This window comes from Gopherus flavomarginatus, chromosome 14, assembly GCF_025201925.1.
Source record: "Gopherus flavomarginatus isolate rGopFla2 chromosome 14, rGopFla2.mat.asm, whole genome shotgun sequence".
NCBI lineage: Eukaryota > Metazoa > Chordata > Testudines > Testudinidae > Gopherus > Gopherus flavomarginatus.
Genome location: NC_066630.1, coordinates 8,790,215 through 8,807,908, shown reverse-complemented (window position 1 = coordinate 8,807,908; position 17,694 = coordinate 8,790,215). Strand labels below are relative to the sequence as shown.

Below are 17,694 nucleotides of genomic sequence, written 5' to 3'. Positions count from 1 at the left end.
AGCTTTTTGTATTTTGTTCTTTCTCACACATAGATCTTTGCCGGTAACGGCTCGTGTTTGTAACGTACAAGTAACATGTTATAACATTTCTATGTCATTTAATCTAGTTGCTTATTTGCATATTGTATTAGCTTTGATTAAAAAAAAATGTTCCTCCCATCAGGTTGCTGCAATGTTATCTGTTCAGATAAGACAGGGACTTTGACAGCCAATGAGATGACAGTAACTCAGCTAGTAACCTCAGATGGATTCCAGGCAGAGGTATGGTCCATGAAATTATACAAACTTCATAGGTCAAGCCCACAAAAGATTGCTCAAATTCCAGTCCTGGACATCCAACAGTCTCAGTTCTTTGCATGGTCAACTCCTGTATAAGTTGTTCTAAATGTACATGTATTTATATTAGACTACGGGCTCATTCCTTGTGCATTTGAAGTTCCCGCTTACATGAATGAGAGAGTGGGGTGTCAAAGGAGTGCAGAATGAGGCCCCATAGTCACAGAAGCTGCTCACACAAAGTGACCATGCTGTACTTGAAAGAGCGTGTGTGATGAAATCACACATCCTTTGCACACAACGCTCCCAGCAATATCATGAGCATAAACACAAATGTTAGAATATTTAGTTGTTCCTGCCACCAGTGCCAATACTGCTGTTGGCATTTAGAGCAGAAACATTTTCAACCATTTTCTAGCAGGTTGACCCTCCTTTTTTATAGTTATTCATTATTTTTATTTATAGCCATGGGGCCTGATTAGCCATGGCCTTACATGTTGTCATCACACCAGTGCATACTGGGTGTAAACTACTACCATATAAGACAGTGAAGAATCACACCTTCAATAATCATAAAAACAGAAGCATAGGTTAATCTATTGTATTCCAGCTGGCAAATCTAATGTAGCTGCACCTAACTAAGAATTTGGCCCATTGATTGAATGGTACGCATGATGAACAAATAGGACTGAAATACTGCCAAGTGAGTTTTCTTATCCCTAGACAGTACTGCACTTTGATTATTACAGCAGTTGCAACCTTAGCTATAAATATTGCTCCCAGCAAAACACATTAATCCCAGCATGCTTTGAAAATAGATCCTAAATGTCCCCAGAGATGTTGTGCTGTAGAAGGAGAAAATATTGATAGTCATATATTTCAGCTAGATGCTGGCAAATTTTATGTATGCACCTTCCAAATTTATTTCCCCCTAGGTGAGCGGGGTTGGATACAGTGGGAAAGGAAGTGTATGTCTGTTACCATCAAAGAAAGTTATTAAGGAATTTTCCAATGTCTCAGTAGGAAAGCTAGTGGAGGTAAGTATAAAATATAAGTCAAATTGCTCCATTTTCACTTGATTATAGTTTATGATGCTCTCCTTGTACAATGAATGTTATTGAAACTGCACTTTTATTGACTCTAATTGAACATGTCCTTGCTACAGCAAGAAGACCTAAAGAAGGACTTTGTGCTGTTACTATATCAGACATGACAGTAATTTTATAGCAGGTGACAGTCATCAAAAATATCTAGGGAGAAGCCAGAGACATTGGCTTGCAGAAATGCTTTCCAGTTTTGGATGAGAGTTTGTGCAGTGGTGATGCATAGAGCAAGGAGCAATTAACATTATACATTTTTATTTCTATAGAGTAGCTGCAATTCCAAAATACAGCCAGCTGGTTAGGCAGAATCTTTATTGATTTCAAAGGGTACTGGGGATCTGATTTTTAAAGACACACATGTGCAATTTTACCACTAATTTTGCACACACCATTGTATGCAAAAATCAGATACTTGCATATGCAAATGACCTAAACTGGAACCTCAGATTTAATCCAAACCCACCCCTCAGATTTATATTTCATGTTAAAGCCACAATTAGAAGGGACTAATCTTTCCAGGTCTGATTTGTACAGCTGATTCAAAGAGGGGGAAATTATGAAAATATAGTCCACCATTTTCTTGTTCATTTTTCAAAATTCGAAATATTAAATATTTTTTTTACCAGTTCTACTCATTTGGAAGTGCCTCAAAATGGTGGAAAAGTGCAAGAACCATCTTGTGAAATAGCTAGTATTTTGATCCAAAATATTATGCGATGGTTGTGCCCCTGAACTTGATCCTTAGCCCTCAGATTCAGCCTTGATGCCAAATTCCCACCTCCTTAGTTTCGCTCTACTTGACATGAATTGAAAGTTGTCACAATGCAGCCATTATAGCTCTGCAGTATCTTACCAACTAATTAGAGGGAGATATGTAATGTATACTATTTTATATAAAAATAATGTATGCAAATATATCACTTTTAGGCTGGCTGTGTGGCTAATAATGCTATTATCAAAAAAAATACTGTGATGGGTCAGCCAACGGAGGGAGCCCTTATTGCTTTGGCAATGAAGGTAGGGTTTCTTATATTTGTTTGTCTTTTGCAGATTTCTTCAAGCTAGAGTCAGGTTCTGTGTAGGCAGTAAAATAATAGCTCCCTTATAAGTGCTGGAGAGAAAGATAGAGAATATGATCCTTTAGTAACCCAAAAACTTGCAAAATAAACTGAATTTGTTGGATATTATTAATTGTAGAGAGTACTCGAACTGACTGACTTCAGATTCTTCTTGCTTCTTTTTGGTCCTTCTTGCAAGAACCTTTGTCTCCTCTACCCCAGCTTACACACACAGGCATCTACACTAGCCTCCACAGGCAAAACACCTTCTCTGAGCGTTTCCATGCTATAGCAATAATGGTTTTACTTGGCTGGTTTGTGTAATTACACTGCACAATGGATGTCTTTTGGGCTGGAATCAGTCTCCTTTCCATTGTTTTGCAGACACCAGTGAGAAAACAGCAGACAAATGAACAGGCACAAGTCAAATTAGAAGTCATGGCCTAGGGTTTTCTTCTGTATTTTTGTCATCTGCTACTTTCTTACCTTTTTTCCTACAGTTGTGGAAAAACAAAGAATTCTGTTGAATGTTCTGTTGACCTTCTTGTGTGGAGTGCAAAATACTGTCCACAACAAATAATGGGCTGATTTAGCACTTCATTGCACCTTATGTAGTCACTTTCGCCTGTATGAATGCTACCACTGTGATTTGGAAAAGTACCAGAGCTGAGTGGACTTTTACAAGGAGTCAAAACCAGAGTGGCAGGAAACACACCCCAAAACAGAACTTTTGGAATGTAGCAGTCTTATTTGCAGTGCAGGGCATGTCTTATTTGACTCTGTGATATTCAGCATGTTAAATATGAATCGGTGTGTGTCAATTTGGACAGAATATATTTTTAAATTTGAATTGTTTTTCAAGTTGTCAGCTCCCTAGAGGAACACCCTGAGGGGGCTTTTTGGAGTTCAAGTTCCTTTCTAAGCTGAGACTACAGGAAATAAATGAAACCATGACCCATTATTTGTAGTCTCCCTCTTTTTTGAAGGCTGGAATGTGAATGAATCAACAGAACTATAGTCCTGTAATTAAAGCACAAGACCAGGAGTTAGGAATTTTGGTTTCTATTCTGAGCTTTGACACAGACTTGGGAAAGCTACATAGGCCTAAATTTTCATAAATGTTGATTAATTTTTGCATTCCTGGATTAAGACACCAAGGCCCTGAATTTCAGAGTTGAACATCCACAACTGCAGATGAAGTCAATGAGCATCATGGCTACTCAGCATGTCTGAAAATTGGGCTTTTCATAAATTCCAAAGGCAGGAGGAACCATTGGGATCTTCTGATCTGACCTGCGGCATAGTCATAGAACTTCCCCAAAACAATTCCTAGAGCAGATCCTTCAGACAAACCTCCACACAGGCTTAAGATATATCAAATTAGGCAGCCCAGATAAGCAAAAGCTTCTGAAACTGTGGGCCTTGATCTCTCTCTTTGCTTCTGTGTCCTCATCTGTAAAACACTACTGCATAAGGACATGTGATCATTGTTTAATCTTGGTAACTCGCTGTATGTAAAAGTGCTATACAGAGTATGCGCAAAAACTAGCATTGTTTAGTATTACAATAATATTTTTAATTTCCTTATTTTAGATGGAATTAAGTGATATAAAAGATATTTATATAAGAAAGAAGGAAATTCCATTTAGCTCGGAGCAAAAGTGGATGGCAGTAAAATGCATGCTGAAAAATCAGGTACAACAGTTATATAGACTGGTTTCGTATTTCCTATCTTGTATGTAAATATCTATGAAAATGAAATGAAGTTTCATAGGCAGTAGCCATACACAGGGTTCCAGACACAGGTAGATGGTGCTTTCATAAATTACATCATCATTTTCAAAAGCCACTATTTCAGTGACACTTTGTTTTGACATTGTGAATAGCATTGAAAAAAAAAACGGATGAGATTTCAATGTGAATTTTTGAGAAAAATTCATCCTGTTTTGCAAACAACTGTAAAACTAGCAAAAAATCATTAACATTTTTATTTTATTTTTTACATCAAAATTTCAATAGGGAAAAATAGACATTTCTGAGAAACTGCATCCTTTGTTGTCCTGCCTGCTTTAATTGAGTTAATTTTATTCTCTATTTAAAAAACAAAACAAAACAAAAAAACTTTTTTCACTACAAGGGTCACTCAGATTCAGTATATAAAGCGTTCACCACAGAAATGATGCATTATTTAAGAGGCAAGTGTCTATGTGTTTTATGGGATAGATAAAGGCACAAACAAGGGAACCTGCACATCTAAGATGTAAAGGGTTTAATATTGTCAATATTTTTTAATGACGTAACTTGTCTTCTTATTTTAAAGGGACAGGAAGATGTTTATTTTATGAAGGGAGCCTTTGAAGAAGTTATTCAGTATTGTACCATGTATAACAATGGTGGCATCTCACTGCCTCTCACGCCACAGCAGAAAGCCTCCTACGTCCAGGAAGAGAGAAGAATGGGATCTCTAGGCCTGCGGGGTCAGTTAGTATTGCATCCTTTTAAGCTTACAGGTTATTCTTTCTGTATATTTTCGAATAAGAATAACTCTTTGCTTCTCTAGTGCCTCATGCACAAGTTGCAGGAGAAGGATGATTCTTTATATAGCAGCAGTAAAGTACTTTTCAGTGAGAATCACCCCCGATTTTCACCCCATAGCAATAACCAGGCATCTGCCAGTGTCCTTGCTGTCTCTAAAAGTACTGGCCAGGAGAGGATCTGGCCCATTGTAAAAGCCTCGGGTGCAATTTATTCCTGCGTAGTGAAACATAAAAGGATCAGTCACTTGGCCCTTATGTTAGTTGTCCCAAGGAAGGGCCGGGTGTTTTAGGGAAATCAGCACAGACTGAGAGTCAGGAATTCCTGATTTCCAGGCCCAACTCTGGTAGTGACTGTGTTTTCAGTCAAGTCACAACACGTACCTGCTTCAGATCTCGCTTGTGAAATGAGCGCAAGAATACTTACTGTATTTAACACTAGGAAGTGTTTGGCGGAGATTGTTAGAAAATATAGTGTCAGTTATTATCATTACTCCCATGAGTAACAGCAGCAGGATCAGGCCTGATGTTTTTATATTTCCCCTCTGTTTCCAAGAGCCTTGTTCTGAGTGTGTTGGCTGCTCATTTTCTAATAAAAATCTTTGTTTCTTGGTGGTTTATATCAGTGAAATGCAAAGGGACTGTACACAACCACTGAAGAGTGTGAACAATTGTCCTCCACAAACAGTTGCAATAGTCTGAGACACAGGTTAATGTTGTCACTAACAAACTGAACACCGTACCTTGCATAGTCTGTTCTGTAGCCAGATTTTGGTCAGAGAAGCTATTTCAACAGCAACAAAAAGCACATTTGGAAGTGATGTATGGAAGCCAATGGGAATCTTGCCTTTTGTAAAGACTGATCATAGTCTGTGTCAGGATTTCAGGACTTAGCCCTGTGGGCCGGCTGCAGCCCCATTTGAAATCCTTCCCATTGATTTCACTGAGAATGGGATCAGGCCCTATATTTCAGCATCAAGTTTTTACAAGTGAAGTTGGTTGATTGATTGTTTTGTTTTTTAATTAGGGAAATATCTTGCCCTCAGTTTGACTCTTACTTCATATCAACATATAGTCTGTCTGTGGGACACATAGAATTGGAGAAATGTCATAGGAGCCTCAAGAGGTCATCTAGTCCAGTCTCCTGTGGTGAGGCAGGACCAAATATATCTAGACTATCCCTGCCAGGTGTTTGTCTAACCTGTTCTTAAAAACCTCCGATGACAGGGATTCCACGGCCTCCTTTGGAGCCTGATTCCAGTACTTACCTATCCTGACAGAAAATTTTTCCTAATATCTAACCTAGATCTTCCCTGCTTCAAACAAAGCCAATTACTGGACATGGAGAGCAATTGACCACTGTTGTCTTTATAGCAACCTTTTAGAGGTTTGAAGACTGTTATCAGGTCCATCCCACCCCTTGGTCTTCTGTTGTATATAAATACATGTATTTTTGAATATTTATAAATTTCACAAGTTACAAAAAGCAGGCGACACAGGAACATTACCATGATCTCACAGTATGAATCTTGAATTACTGTCCTGCAGAAAAGTGATTGGCCCAGGCAACTGATGTGGCACTTGTGATGAGTGAGAAAGATCATTTGAAACACTTTCATACACACATCTGATGACATATTCTGAAAGTTACATCTGTAAATCAATGCGATAAATTCAAGAACTATAGAATTAGATTTTTAGACACAAATTACAGCATCTAAATGTTTGTGGCCTTGTCTACCTGGAAAGTTGCATAGTTTTAACTAAAGATATGACTTTTAACTGATTTAGTTCAACTGATGCAAGCCTCTGTGCAGACACTTATTTTAATTGAAGTGTAGCTTATTTTGGTTTAGCTCCAGTCAAGGATCCTGGTCTATGCACAAGTTTAAACATATAATTTTGTCCTGATTTACTTAAATCGGTGCACCTCTGTGTGTAGGCACTCTCTGACCAGTGTTGGTAAGTTTACAGACTCAACCTGAACTAAGAAACTGAATTTTAAACCAAGAGAAGAGAATCCACACATGAAAGTTGCATTAGTATAACTAAACCAGCCCAATTAAGCCCTGATAAATTCGTGACTAGATATGGTCTGTCTACCTGATTTTCATCTGCAAAAGTGGAAGTCTGATTAAGAATCTTTGAAAATGTCAAACTAAATGTAATATGGATTCTTATATGGAAACTAATGTGGAATAACTTGATCCTTTCCCCCCTCTCTCTCTCTTTCTTTAGTACTTGCTCTGGCTTCAGGTCCAGAACTTGGCAGACTAACATTTTTAGGGCTGGTTGGAATAATTGACCCACCAAGAGCCGGAGTTAAAGAAGCCGTTCAACTCCTCTTTGAGTGTGGTGTATCCGTGAAGATGATAACTGGAGATGCCTTGGAAACTGCCATGGCTATCGGTAACAATTTAGCTATTTTCCCACATTTTGCATTGTCTGTCTCTCAGATCAACACCAAATCTTATATTTTATTGAACTTCATAAGATAAACTTAGCCCATTTACCTTTCTTTTCATTTCATAGAATCATAGAAGATTAGGGTTGGAAGAGACCTCAGGAGGTCATCTAACCCAACCCCCTGTTCAAAGCAGGACCAACCCCAACTAAGTCATCCCAGCCAAGGCTTTGTCAAGCCAGGCCTTAAAAACCTCTAAGGATGGAGATTCCACCATTCTCTAGGTAACCCATTCCAGTGCTTCACCACCCTCCTAGTGAAATAGTGTTTCCTAATATCCAACGTAGACCTCCCCCACTGCAACTTGAGACCATTGCTCCTTGTTCTGTCATCTGCCATCACTGAGAACAGCTTAGCTCCATCCTCTTTGGACACCCCCTTCAGGTAGCTGAAGGCTGCTATCAAATTCCCCCTCACTCTTCTTTTCTGTTGACTAAATAAGCCTAGTTCCCTCAGCCTCTCCTAATAAGTCATGTGCCCCAGCCCTCTAATAATTTTCATTGCCCTCCGTTGGTCTCTCTCCAATTTGTCCACATCCTTTCTGTAGTAGGGGGCCCAAAACTGGATGCAGTACTCCAGATGTGGCCTCACCAGTGCCAAATAGAGGGGAATAATCACTTCCCTCAATCTGCTGGCAATGCTCTGTCTTATGCAACCCAATATGCCATTAGCCTTTTTGGTAACAAGGGCACACTGTTGACTCATATATCCAGCTTCTCATCCACTGTAATCCTCAGGTTCTTTTCGGCAGAACTGCCACTTAGCCAGTTGGTCCCCAGCCTGTAGCAGTGCATGAGATTCTTCTGTCCTAAGTGCAGGACTCTGCACTTTTCCTCACTGAACCTCGTCAGATATCTTTTGGCCCAATCCTCCAATTTTTCTAGGTTGCTCTGGACCCTATCCCTACCCTCCAGTGCATCTACCTTTCCTCCAGTTTAGTGTCATCCGTGAACTTGCTAAGGGTGGAATCCATCCCATCGTCCAGATCATTAATGATTTGTTGCATTAGATTCCTTGAGTTCCAGATGTGACGTTATACAGTAGTGCACTTTGTCCAGCTATGTCGGAAGGTCAGGAGATGCTGGGCATGGTTTAATTAGCTTTATTCCTGGCAGATAAAGTTGTACAGTGCAGATAATTCCATGATCATTTATATATACCTGGGGGGCTGCTGGTAGCCCTCCCCTGTACCCATCCTGGTCCCAAGCCAGTCTGCTGCTGGGACCTCATCCCTCTTGAACAAGAGTTAAGGGGGGAAGGGGAGCTATAAAGGAGGACAACATTGGCTCCTTGCTGTACCAGTCCTAGAAGCCCTGAACTCCCATTGTTTCCACTCTATTAAAGAATACCTCCTTTAAATCCTTTTCCAATCCATTTGATCAGATAATTGTATCCATTCCCATCGAAATACCTGCACTGGACATCTGCCCCAAGCTTACATAGAAATAAATCATGCAAGCAGCAGAAACTGGAACAACAAATCCTCAGATGGTGTCAATTTTCGTTGCTCTAACTATAATCACTGGAAATTTGCTGATTGACGGCAGCTGAGGGTCTGGCCCAATGATCTCATACTTAGCCAAGTGTGACTCTTTTCTGCTTACTGTATGTTCAGGAGATGAATCCATTGCAAAGTCCATGGCAGGGGCATTTAAATGCTGCCCTGTTTTCACCCAAAGAAAACGATTAGAAGGAGTCTCTGCAAATGAAACACATGAAGTATCCTGTTCTTTCAAAAGGTTATTCCCCTGCAAAACCAAATTACTCTCTGTGGAAATGCACCTTAATATTGTACCCAGTTCTGTTCATCTAACGCTTCGCTCATGCAAAATTCTCAATGAGTAAGAAATGCATGATTGACACATTAGAGACCTCAAAAGAATTTTTTTTCCCATGCCTCCATAAGTGACACCAGCTCATAGTCATTTTCTGTGATCCTCTTAAATGGAGTCTTTTGTTTCAAATCAGAAAATAATTAGCCACTCCTGGTGGTAATGGACTGCTCTTCTGTTGGGTTTTCTGTGCAGGACGAAGTATTGGACTCAGTAATGGGAAACTGAAAGCCATGTCTGGGGAAGAGCTGGACCATGTGGCAGAGTCAGAGTTATCATCTGCAGTCAAAAATGTAAAGCTTTTTAAACTGTTTCCAATAGTGCTGTAGGATTCCACGTAAAACAGCATGAGTCTGAGAGCTTTTTTCCTCTTCATTGTCCAGGTTTCTGTTTTCTTCAGAACAAGCCCAAAGCACAAGCTAAAAATCATAAAGGTACTGATTTCCTCCCAACACTGTTATATGAAATGGAAACCCAAACTAGGGCACCGATACTGTTCCAGCCCATGTCACTGGCAGGTCTCCTGCTGAATAGGACCGGGCTCTTTGAAACAGCAGTCAATAGAATAGAGCTATGATTACATGGGCAGCTTAATATCTATGAGAGTGGAAGTATCCACTGCTCTAGCTGAAATACTGGGGGCTGTGCACTTCTAGAAATCAACCCCTAAGTAGACTATCTCAGTTGTTTCTCTGTGCACTACCCATGGTACTTTGTGCACCTCTGGGTTGCTAAAGTCCATATTCCCATCTGAGATGTGCAACCCTTCTTCTGCAGTGGAATATAAATTACAAACATTGTAACCACTGCAGGACCACGTTTATTTTGAAGAGCCCATCCTGGTGGCATTGAATTTATTCATCTCTCCATTTCCACAGGCTTTGCAAGGCACTGGTGCCATTGTGGGAATGACAGGGGATGGGGTCAATGATGCAGTGGCCCTAAAATCTGCTGATATTGGGGTTGCAATGGGACAAGCAGGCACAGATGTCAGCAAGGAGGCTGCCAACATGATACTGGTGGACGATGACTTCTCAACTATAATGTAGGTTGCGCTTCAGATATTTTCTTGACATTGAATGCAATGAGTTTCTGTGTGACTAGCACTGAAAATATGTCAAAGGCCAGATCCTCACCTGGTGCAAATCTGCATGCAATCTATGGAGTTATGCCAATTTACACTCACTGCTGGTCTAGCCCATTGTGTCTTTGGAGGCACATATGGAGGATTACATCCACCATATCTTGCTCCATTTTGCCTGCCTCCCCAGGAAGCTCATAGAAAGGACTCCTGTAGCTTCTAATGCCCTGCGGTTCACAAGAATAGAGCCAGCAGGCAGAGTGGTCAGAATGACATATACTTCATGTACACTTTTATGTCCATGTACCAAAACAGAATGTACCGATCTCATCTCAGGCTTCCTAGTTCCAACAGCAACCCCTTAATCAAAGGGTTGTATAGATATCCCTGTCATGTTAGAATTGTCCTAACCTGATATTGGACTTGCATTGAAATGAAAGGGAAGGGGAGGATATAAACTAGGAGGCTGTTCTCTTGTCTATAAAATTTCTTAAGTGATTACTAGGTTAGATATGAAATGTCATGAATACCCATCAGTTTATAAATTACCACATCTCTCCTTTCCAGGAATGCCATAGAGGAGGGAAAGGGAATATTTTACAATATAAAAAACTTTGTCCGGTTTCAGCTTAGCACGTAAGTAGACACTTGCTGAAGCTCCAGTGATTGGCAGCTTTTTGGCTTGGCTGGATGAAGTAATGTGGTGTTCCTGCTCCATCTGCTTTGCAGGAGCATTTCAGCATTGAGCTTAATCACTCTGTCGACAGTGTTGAATTTACCAAATCCACTCAACGCCATGCAGATCTTGTGGATCAACATTATAATGGATGGACCCCCAGCTCAAAGGTAATGAAATTACACATTGAGCCAAAATTAGCCTTGGAGAAAAGTGGTGCAACTCCATTGACTTGAAAGGCATTAACAACGCTTTAACAAAAGCTGTCATGGTCAGGTGCTGGGCCTCTTGGGGTGGAATCGCCAAATTCTTCCACCTATAGACTGGGAGTGGATCCACTACCCTGTGTGTACCCACCACCAATCAGATGCAGGTCCAGCTGGGTTTTGGTCATCTGGTTTTCTTGCCTCCGGCAACCTGTGTCCAGTAATATAGCACCCAGCAACTTTTTAAAAACAAAATATGTTTATGTAGCATTTGAAAGAAAGCCTTCATGCCTTGTAATCACTGGTCTTGTGACTGAATCTACCCATGGGTTGGTGTATAGAAATTGTCAGCTCCCCTGTTTAATCCAGCACAACATTTTACAAGTCTAATACATAAATCACATGTTGGGGCACAAATCAGTAACTCCTTACTAGACACCCCTACATTCGCCCCCCACCCATCCCGGACAGGATTGAGGCATGACGACACCATAGAGGAGCTAGCACTAATGTTTCTCGTGCTTTGCACCTTCAGCGACTAAGCAAAAGATTTCAGCCTCCTGGGCTTTGTCTGTTTCCTTGCACCAGCACTAAAGTTTTAGAACACATGTAACAGATCTGTATCTGCTAAACATGTTGCATGTTGTTTTGTTTGATGACAGCCTGGGAGTTGAACCAGTTGACAAAGATGCCATCAAACAACCCCCTCGAAATATTACAGATACAATTCTCAGCAGAGCATTGATCCTGAAAATTTTTATGTCTGCTATAATTATCATCAGTGGGACCCTCTTTGTCTTTTGGAAAGAGGTGAGAAATATTTAATCCCATCTTGTTTGCACTGACATGGGGCACAATTCATCACATTTTAAGGACAATTTTCTCAGAAGGTAGAATGTCCAGTGGAGAGGACTCCAGACGACGGGTCAAGAAACTTGGCTGTGCCACTAATTTGCTGTGCAGTCTCTTCACCTTTCAGTATCTGAGTTTTCCACCTATAATATGAGGATGAGAATGCTTAACCTCCCTTCTAAAGATCATTGAGGTCTAGAGATTAAAAGTACTATGTCCGTGTCAGGTACTACAAATACTATTATTAGGTATTTCAAGGAGTACGTTTTGGCTGCAGGATTTTAGCTTCTGACTTTTTATGCCACAAAATTTAGCTTCAGTGTAATCTCTATTTATTTTTGTTTGCAAATCTTTGCAATTGGGTCCTTCACTGGAGTATCTGTACCTGAGTAAAATCACCATAAACCACACAAGTATCAGTTATTACCCTTCTGAAGGGAAATGTCAGGCTACCAACTGATCCTGATGCCCAGGTTCAGTAATATTAGGTTAATCCCAATTACTGAGAAACTTAAAATTACAGCACTTGACCCCTAAATGAGACACCTCTATTATGATGCTAGATTTGGAATATATTTTATCTGTATAGTAGTACATAAATAATTATTGCTAATTAGACATAACATGAAAATAAATTCTCTAAAGGTCTTTTGGCTAAATTCAACACTGATTTTAAAATATTTGAAGATTTGATTGTAAAACAGAAATAGTGGCAGTAGTGAGAGAGGCCCAATTCCACAATGGTATTTAGGTACCTGGCATTGAAATCTGAGGTTGGTGCTCACTGCAGTGCCTGGAACTACTGTTATCTCTCCTTTTTATAAATGGATTAGATTAAGTTGATCGTGACTTCTTTTTAAACAAAGTGGCTATTATTAAACTAAAGTGCTGTGTTAACGTGCTTTTATAAAGCCCAAACTTTTTTTTAATAACTTTGAATTTTACATGTGTTTTTCCAGATTCCTGAAAGTGGCACAACTCCCAGGACCACAACAATGACTTTTACTTGTTTTGTGTTCTTTGACCTCTTCAATGCCCTGACATGTCGTTCTCAGGTGAGACAGACGATGGCCATGTCAGCATTGTCTTTAAATAGCAGCTTAAATGTATGCTTCAAGTTAGTGGTAATTTAAATATTCTGAACAGGAAGTGGCATGTTTTCTTCATTGTAACTGGAAAAAAAAAGTTCAGGTTTTATCTTATTAACCAACTAGGTTTTGTAACAATTAACCAATTTACAACAAAGTTACGCTTGCCTGAGTTAGCATACACAACTTTAATTTGTTTAACGGGATATTTATGTTGGCTGTTGGACAGGCAGACTGACAAACATGTAGATTCACATACAAACAAGAAGCAGAAAGATTTGACATTTCATTTTTTTTTTCCCCAGACAAAGTTGATCTTTGAAATTGGCTTTTTCCGAAACCGCATGTTCTTATATTCTGTGCTGGGGTCACTGTTGGGGCAGATGGCTGTCATTTACATCCCGCCTTTACAAAAGATCTTCCTAACAGAGAATTTAGGCGCATTAGGTAAGTTATTAGGGAAATAGCAATAATCTTGTGGTTTTAAGCTATTTAAGAGAAATATGAGATTTACCAGATCAGATTAGACCTCTGTGCCATCTCGTGCAGCTCTGATTGTTACATGATGACTCAGAAGAAGGTGGGGAAACAGTGCAGCCAGCCAGCTGTGTTTGTTGCACATTGCTGGGGAGGAGGAAGATTCTTCCCTGCAGGCTATCAGTTTGATTTGATTGTTCTTATTTCTGGTTGCACAGGTTATAAATGTTTATGTTCATGCCCTTATCCAACTCCCCTCATATACCAGACAAAATATCTGAGTGGTTGTATTCATGTTTTCATATTTAGACACATCAAGTGCTTCACACAACTTTGTAGATTAGCCTCAGTCTCCATTAGAGACATTTGTGCTGGTGGAACTATCTTGAATCATGACACCAGTGCAAACCCCTAATGCACCTGTGTCAAGGTTTATGTGAGTGTGTTTTTACTACCAAACTAAGTCATAGCAATTTAAAGCCTCCTTCACACTGGTGCATAAGTGGTCGTGCTACTCTTACTATAGCAGAACTCCTATTTTATGAAGTAACTGGGGAATGAGGAGTTCATAAAATCCAAAAGTTCGTAAAATGAAATATGTCCAAATGACAGCAGGGCCAGTCCCTGAGTTATTTTTTAATCATTCAGTGATAGTGTACATAACAACTGGTAATGAATGGATACAGCGGGCCTGATTTTTCTCTTTGTTTGAGAAAGCTGCATCTCTTCTTTGCTGCCAAATCTCTCAGCCTTTTCAAACTGTACAGCCGCTTGACCATTAACTGAAGGATTGAAATCACATTTGGCAGCCAAAAGATGGTCATATAACTGGTTGTTTATAAGATCCGGGTTCAGCTGTAGATCAATGTTGTTACATCAGTGCAAATTTCTCTAATGTAGACAGAGCCTTATCTGAATACTCTTGCCCAGCACAAAAATGCAGCTGACCCACTGTGTTCCCCTTTCTTCCCTCACTCCTGGGCAGATCTGTTGTTTCTCACTGGCCTGTCGTCTTCAGTTTTTATTGTGTCGGAGCTTATCAAAGTGTGTGAAAAGCATTGCTGCAGAACGAAGAAAGTGAAGAATCTTCATGAAGTATAACAGATACAGACCTCTCTAAAGAATGTTCTTTGAATTAAACTGCCATTTTGTAATTCAAATGCATCCTTTTGTGACTGTGCAAATCCTTGTGGAAAGTATTAAAGTGAATCTAGATCGATAGCCCTTCCCATATCAGATAATATTCCTGCCACTTTCATCACCCAGGCTATTTCAAGCGGTCTGCCCCAGGGTGTAAGCACTACCTCTGTTGCACAGATTTATATATATTTTCATACTATGCTGACCAGTCCACTTGTGCAGAGTGATAGCTCCAGCTCAATGTGGCCATGCACCTGTACGGAACGATCTACTGCACATAGCTGATGTTTGTTTATTTAAATCACAAGGATTTTTGTTAATAAAATCTGGATTTAAAAAGTTAACTAGTGATTGTCTGAGGGAGAATCTTGCTGTTATTTAGGCCAGGGGTGGCCAACCTGTGGCTCCTGAAGAGCTGCATATGGCTCTGAAGTTAATATGCGGCTCCTTGTATAGGCAGCAACTTGGGGGCTGGGGCTAGAGCTAGAGGTGCCAACTTTCCAATGTGCTGGGGGGTGCTCACTGCTCAACCCCTGGTTCTGCCACAGGCCCTGCCCCCACTCCACCCCTTCCTGCCCCCTCCCCTGAGCCTGCCATGCCCTCGCTCCACCCCTTTCCCCCAGAGCCTCCTGCATGCCACGAAACAGTTGCTCGGCAGGTGGGGGAGGGAGCGGGAGATGCTGATCGGCTGCTGGTGGGAGGCGCTGGGGGCGGGAGCTGATGCGGGGCTGTTGACATATTACTGTGGCTCTTTGGCCATGTACAGTGGCAAATTCTGGCTCCTTCTTAGGCTCAGGCTGGCCACCCCTGACTTAGGCCGTAACCTCCACTTTTAAAAGTGTCTCTCCATTCTTTTGCCTTTATTACCAGGACACCTTATCTCATTTCCCTTGATGAAGGCTGTGACTAGCTGACATTGATTCAGCAATGGTCTTAAACAAGTGCCTAGCTTGGGGATACTTACATTCATTTTTCAAGAGCTGTACATGCTTGCTGAATAGGGGCTTAACAGGGGCTTTGTTTTAGGTTGTCCTCCCCAAGCCTTTCAGCTGCCTTCACCTTATAGGAGTGTAATGAAGCAAGATCCCCGGCAGCTTCATCTGTGACTCAGCACTGCTCATCTTCTTTCACACCCCTACAGTAATCTTTAGATCAAAAGCTTCTTGGATTTACAGGCTGTGGGCCAGATTTGTAAAGCTAGTTAAGCATTTCTGTGCTCAGCACTTATTGAGGAGCCTAGATCTCATTTTTTAACTGAGATTTAAGCATTTAGGAGCCTAAATCCTATTGACAGTTGATGGGGTTTAAGCTCCTAAACGCTTCTATCCCTTTTGAAAATCAGATTTAGGCTCCTAAATCAGTTAGGTGTTGCAGTGCTAAATACAGTAATGGAGCATCATGGAACGATGGTTATACTGACCTAGGAGTTGCTGCCCTTCATCATTCAAAGACCTTTACCATAGCCTAGGATAGGGGTTGTGATACAGCTTACTGTTGGCCAGTAGATAAGGTGCACAATATTTTGGTGGGAGGGAGGCATTATGAAAACCCGGAACAACAATAAAAACCTCGGAGGGGATGTTTTCATTGCTAGCTCATTCCTTTCTACATCCTTGCACTGGAATGCAGTGGTGCATGGGAAACAGCCTTGGGCTTGACAGACAAGTCCAGGGGGGAAAGATACTCACTTGCAAATAGACTGCTTGTTTTGTACACTGGCGTGTTCTGTTTCTGTACCCCCATGTCTGCAGCTTAGCAGATTGAGTTAAATCTCAGGAAAAACTTCCTAACTGCAAGAACAGTAGGACAATGGATAGGCTGCAGAATCTCCTTCACTGTTGGTTTACAAAAGGAGGCTGGATAGCCATCTGTCTTGGATGGTCTAGATACAACAAATCCTACATCGTGGCAGGGGGGATAGACTAGAGAGGCCTTGTGATCCCTTCTATCCATAAGATTCTATGTAATTACAGAACTTGGGAGCTTCATTTCCATACAGAAGATATTGCTGAAACACTTCTTGGAACATCACTCCATCCCTAAGTTTGTTCGCTTTGTTAAAGTTACACTTGCTGATGTATGAGGGTTTTTTTTTTTAGAACTGCTAAAATATAAAGCAGTTTTTGTTCCCTTTGTTTAAACAGCATGGAGAGGGCTGGGCAAGGTTATTGTGGCAGAATACAACTTTTGCAATACAGTAAGCATTTTGTCAGCAATTACAACATCCAAAGTTCCTTGTTCACTTACCAGGAAGTGCCTTGTATCAGCATCATCTTGCTGGGCAAGTCTGTAAATAGATCCTCCTTCAGAACACTCACTAAAAGCATCACCCTGTTCGAGTTCTCTCTCCCCCACCAACCACCTTCACCTTATATGATCTGACTGAAAGATAAAAAAGTTCAGCTCCTCCAAGGTCACAAATCACAGGACTTCAATGCAGTCAAATGCTACGCTGATGTACAATAAAGTGTAGCTCAACATGAATTTCCTTCACAATACCAATCCAGTTTGGCTCCTTTTTGCGCTGACTCAGACTGGTTCAAAGACAAGTCAGATCTTCAGATGTTAAGTTTTTGGTGAAGAGCAGTTTTCTGCAATTCACTAAACAAAATTAAACACAACTAACCACAGTAGCTATTCTTTGGTGACAATTCTTTTGTTCCAGCTTATCAAAAACTATGAACTGGCTCTTTGGTTTGCTTAAAAATTGCTTTAACTCCCCCCTCCACCTCCCAGATAACTTACTAAAGTTTTCTTCTAGAAGATTCCAGAAATGTAGCAATCTCTGGCATGGAGCCCAGAAGCTATTTTAACAGCATTCAGTCACACTACACAATCGTCCAGTTCAGGCAGTGAATAATAGTTAATTGAAATTGTTGGGGAAATTTCAGGAGGCAGGATGTAAAA

The 17,694-nt window shown here is 40.6% G+C and overlaps 1 protein-coding gene across 3 annotated transcripts in view; it reads left to right on the top strand.

Moving 5' to 3' along the window:
• ATP2C2 (ATPase secretory pathway Ca2+ transporting 2) overlaps nt 1-15,056 on the top strand; it is a 39,590-nt gene extending 24,534 nt beyond the window's left edge. For all 3 annotated transcript variants that reach the window (XM_050923247.1, XM_050923246.1, XM_050923249.1), the window contains exons 13-27: nt 164-261; nt 1,212-1,313; nt 2,307-2,396; nt 4,031-4,132; nt 4,758-4,914; nt 7,210-7,380; nt 9,463-9,560; nt 9,651-9,701; nt 10,146-10,312; nt 10,916-10,984; nt 11,078-11,194; nt 11,893-12,040; nt 13,042-13,137; nt 13,476-13,617; nt 14,633-15,056. In XM_050923247.1, coding sequence (XP_050779204.1) covers nt 164-261; nt 1,212-1,313; nt 2,307-2,396; nt 4,031-4,132; nt 4,758-4,914; nt 7,210-7,380; nt 9,463-9,560; nt 9,651-9,701; nt 10,146-10,312; nt 10,916-10,984; nt 11,078-11,194; nt 11,893-12,040; nt 13,042-13,137; nt 13,476-13,617; nt 14,633-14,748 — 1,724 coding nt within the window. In that variant the 3' untranslated portion in view covers nt 14,749-15,056. The remainder of the gene's footprint in view (nt 1-163; nt 262-1,211; nt 1,314-2,306; nt 2,397-4,030; nt 4,133-4,757; nt 4,915-7,209; nt 7,381-9,462; nt 9,561-9,650; nt 9,702-10,145; nt 10,313-10,915; nt 10,985-11,077; nt 11,195-11,892; nt 12,041-13,041; nt 13,138-13,475; nt 13,618-14,632) is intronic.
• Nucleotides 15,057-17,694: the final 2,638 nt, after the last annotated feature.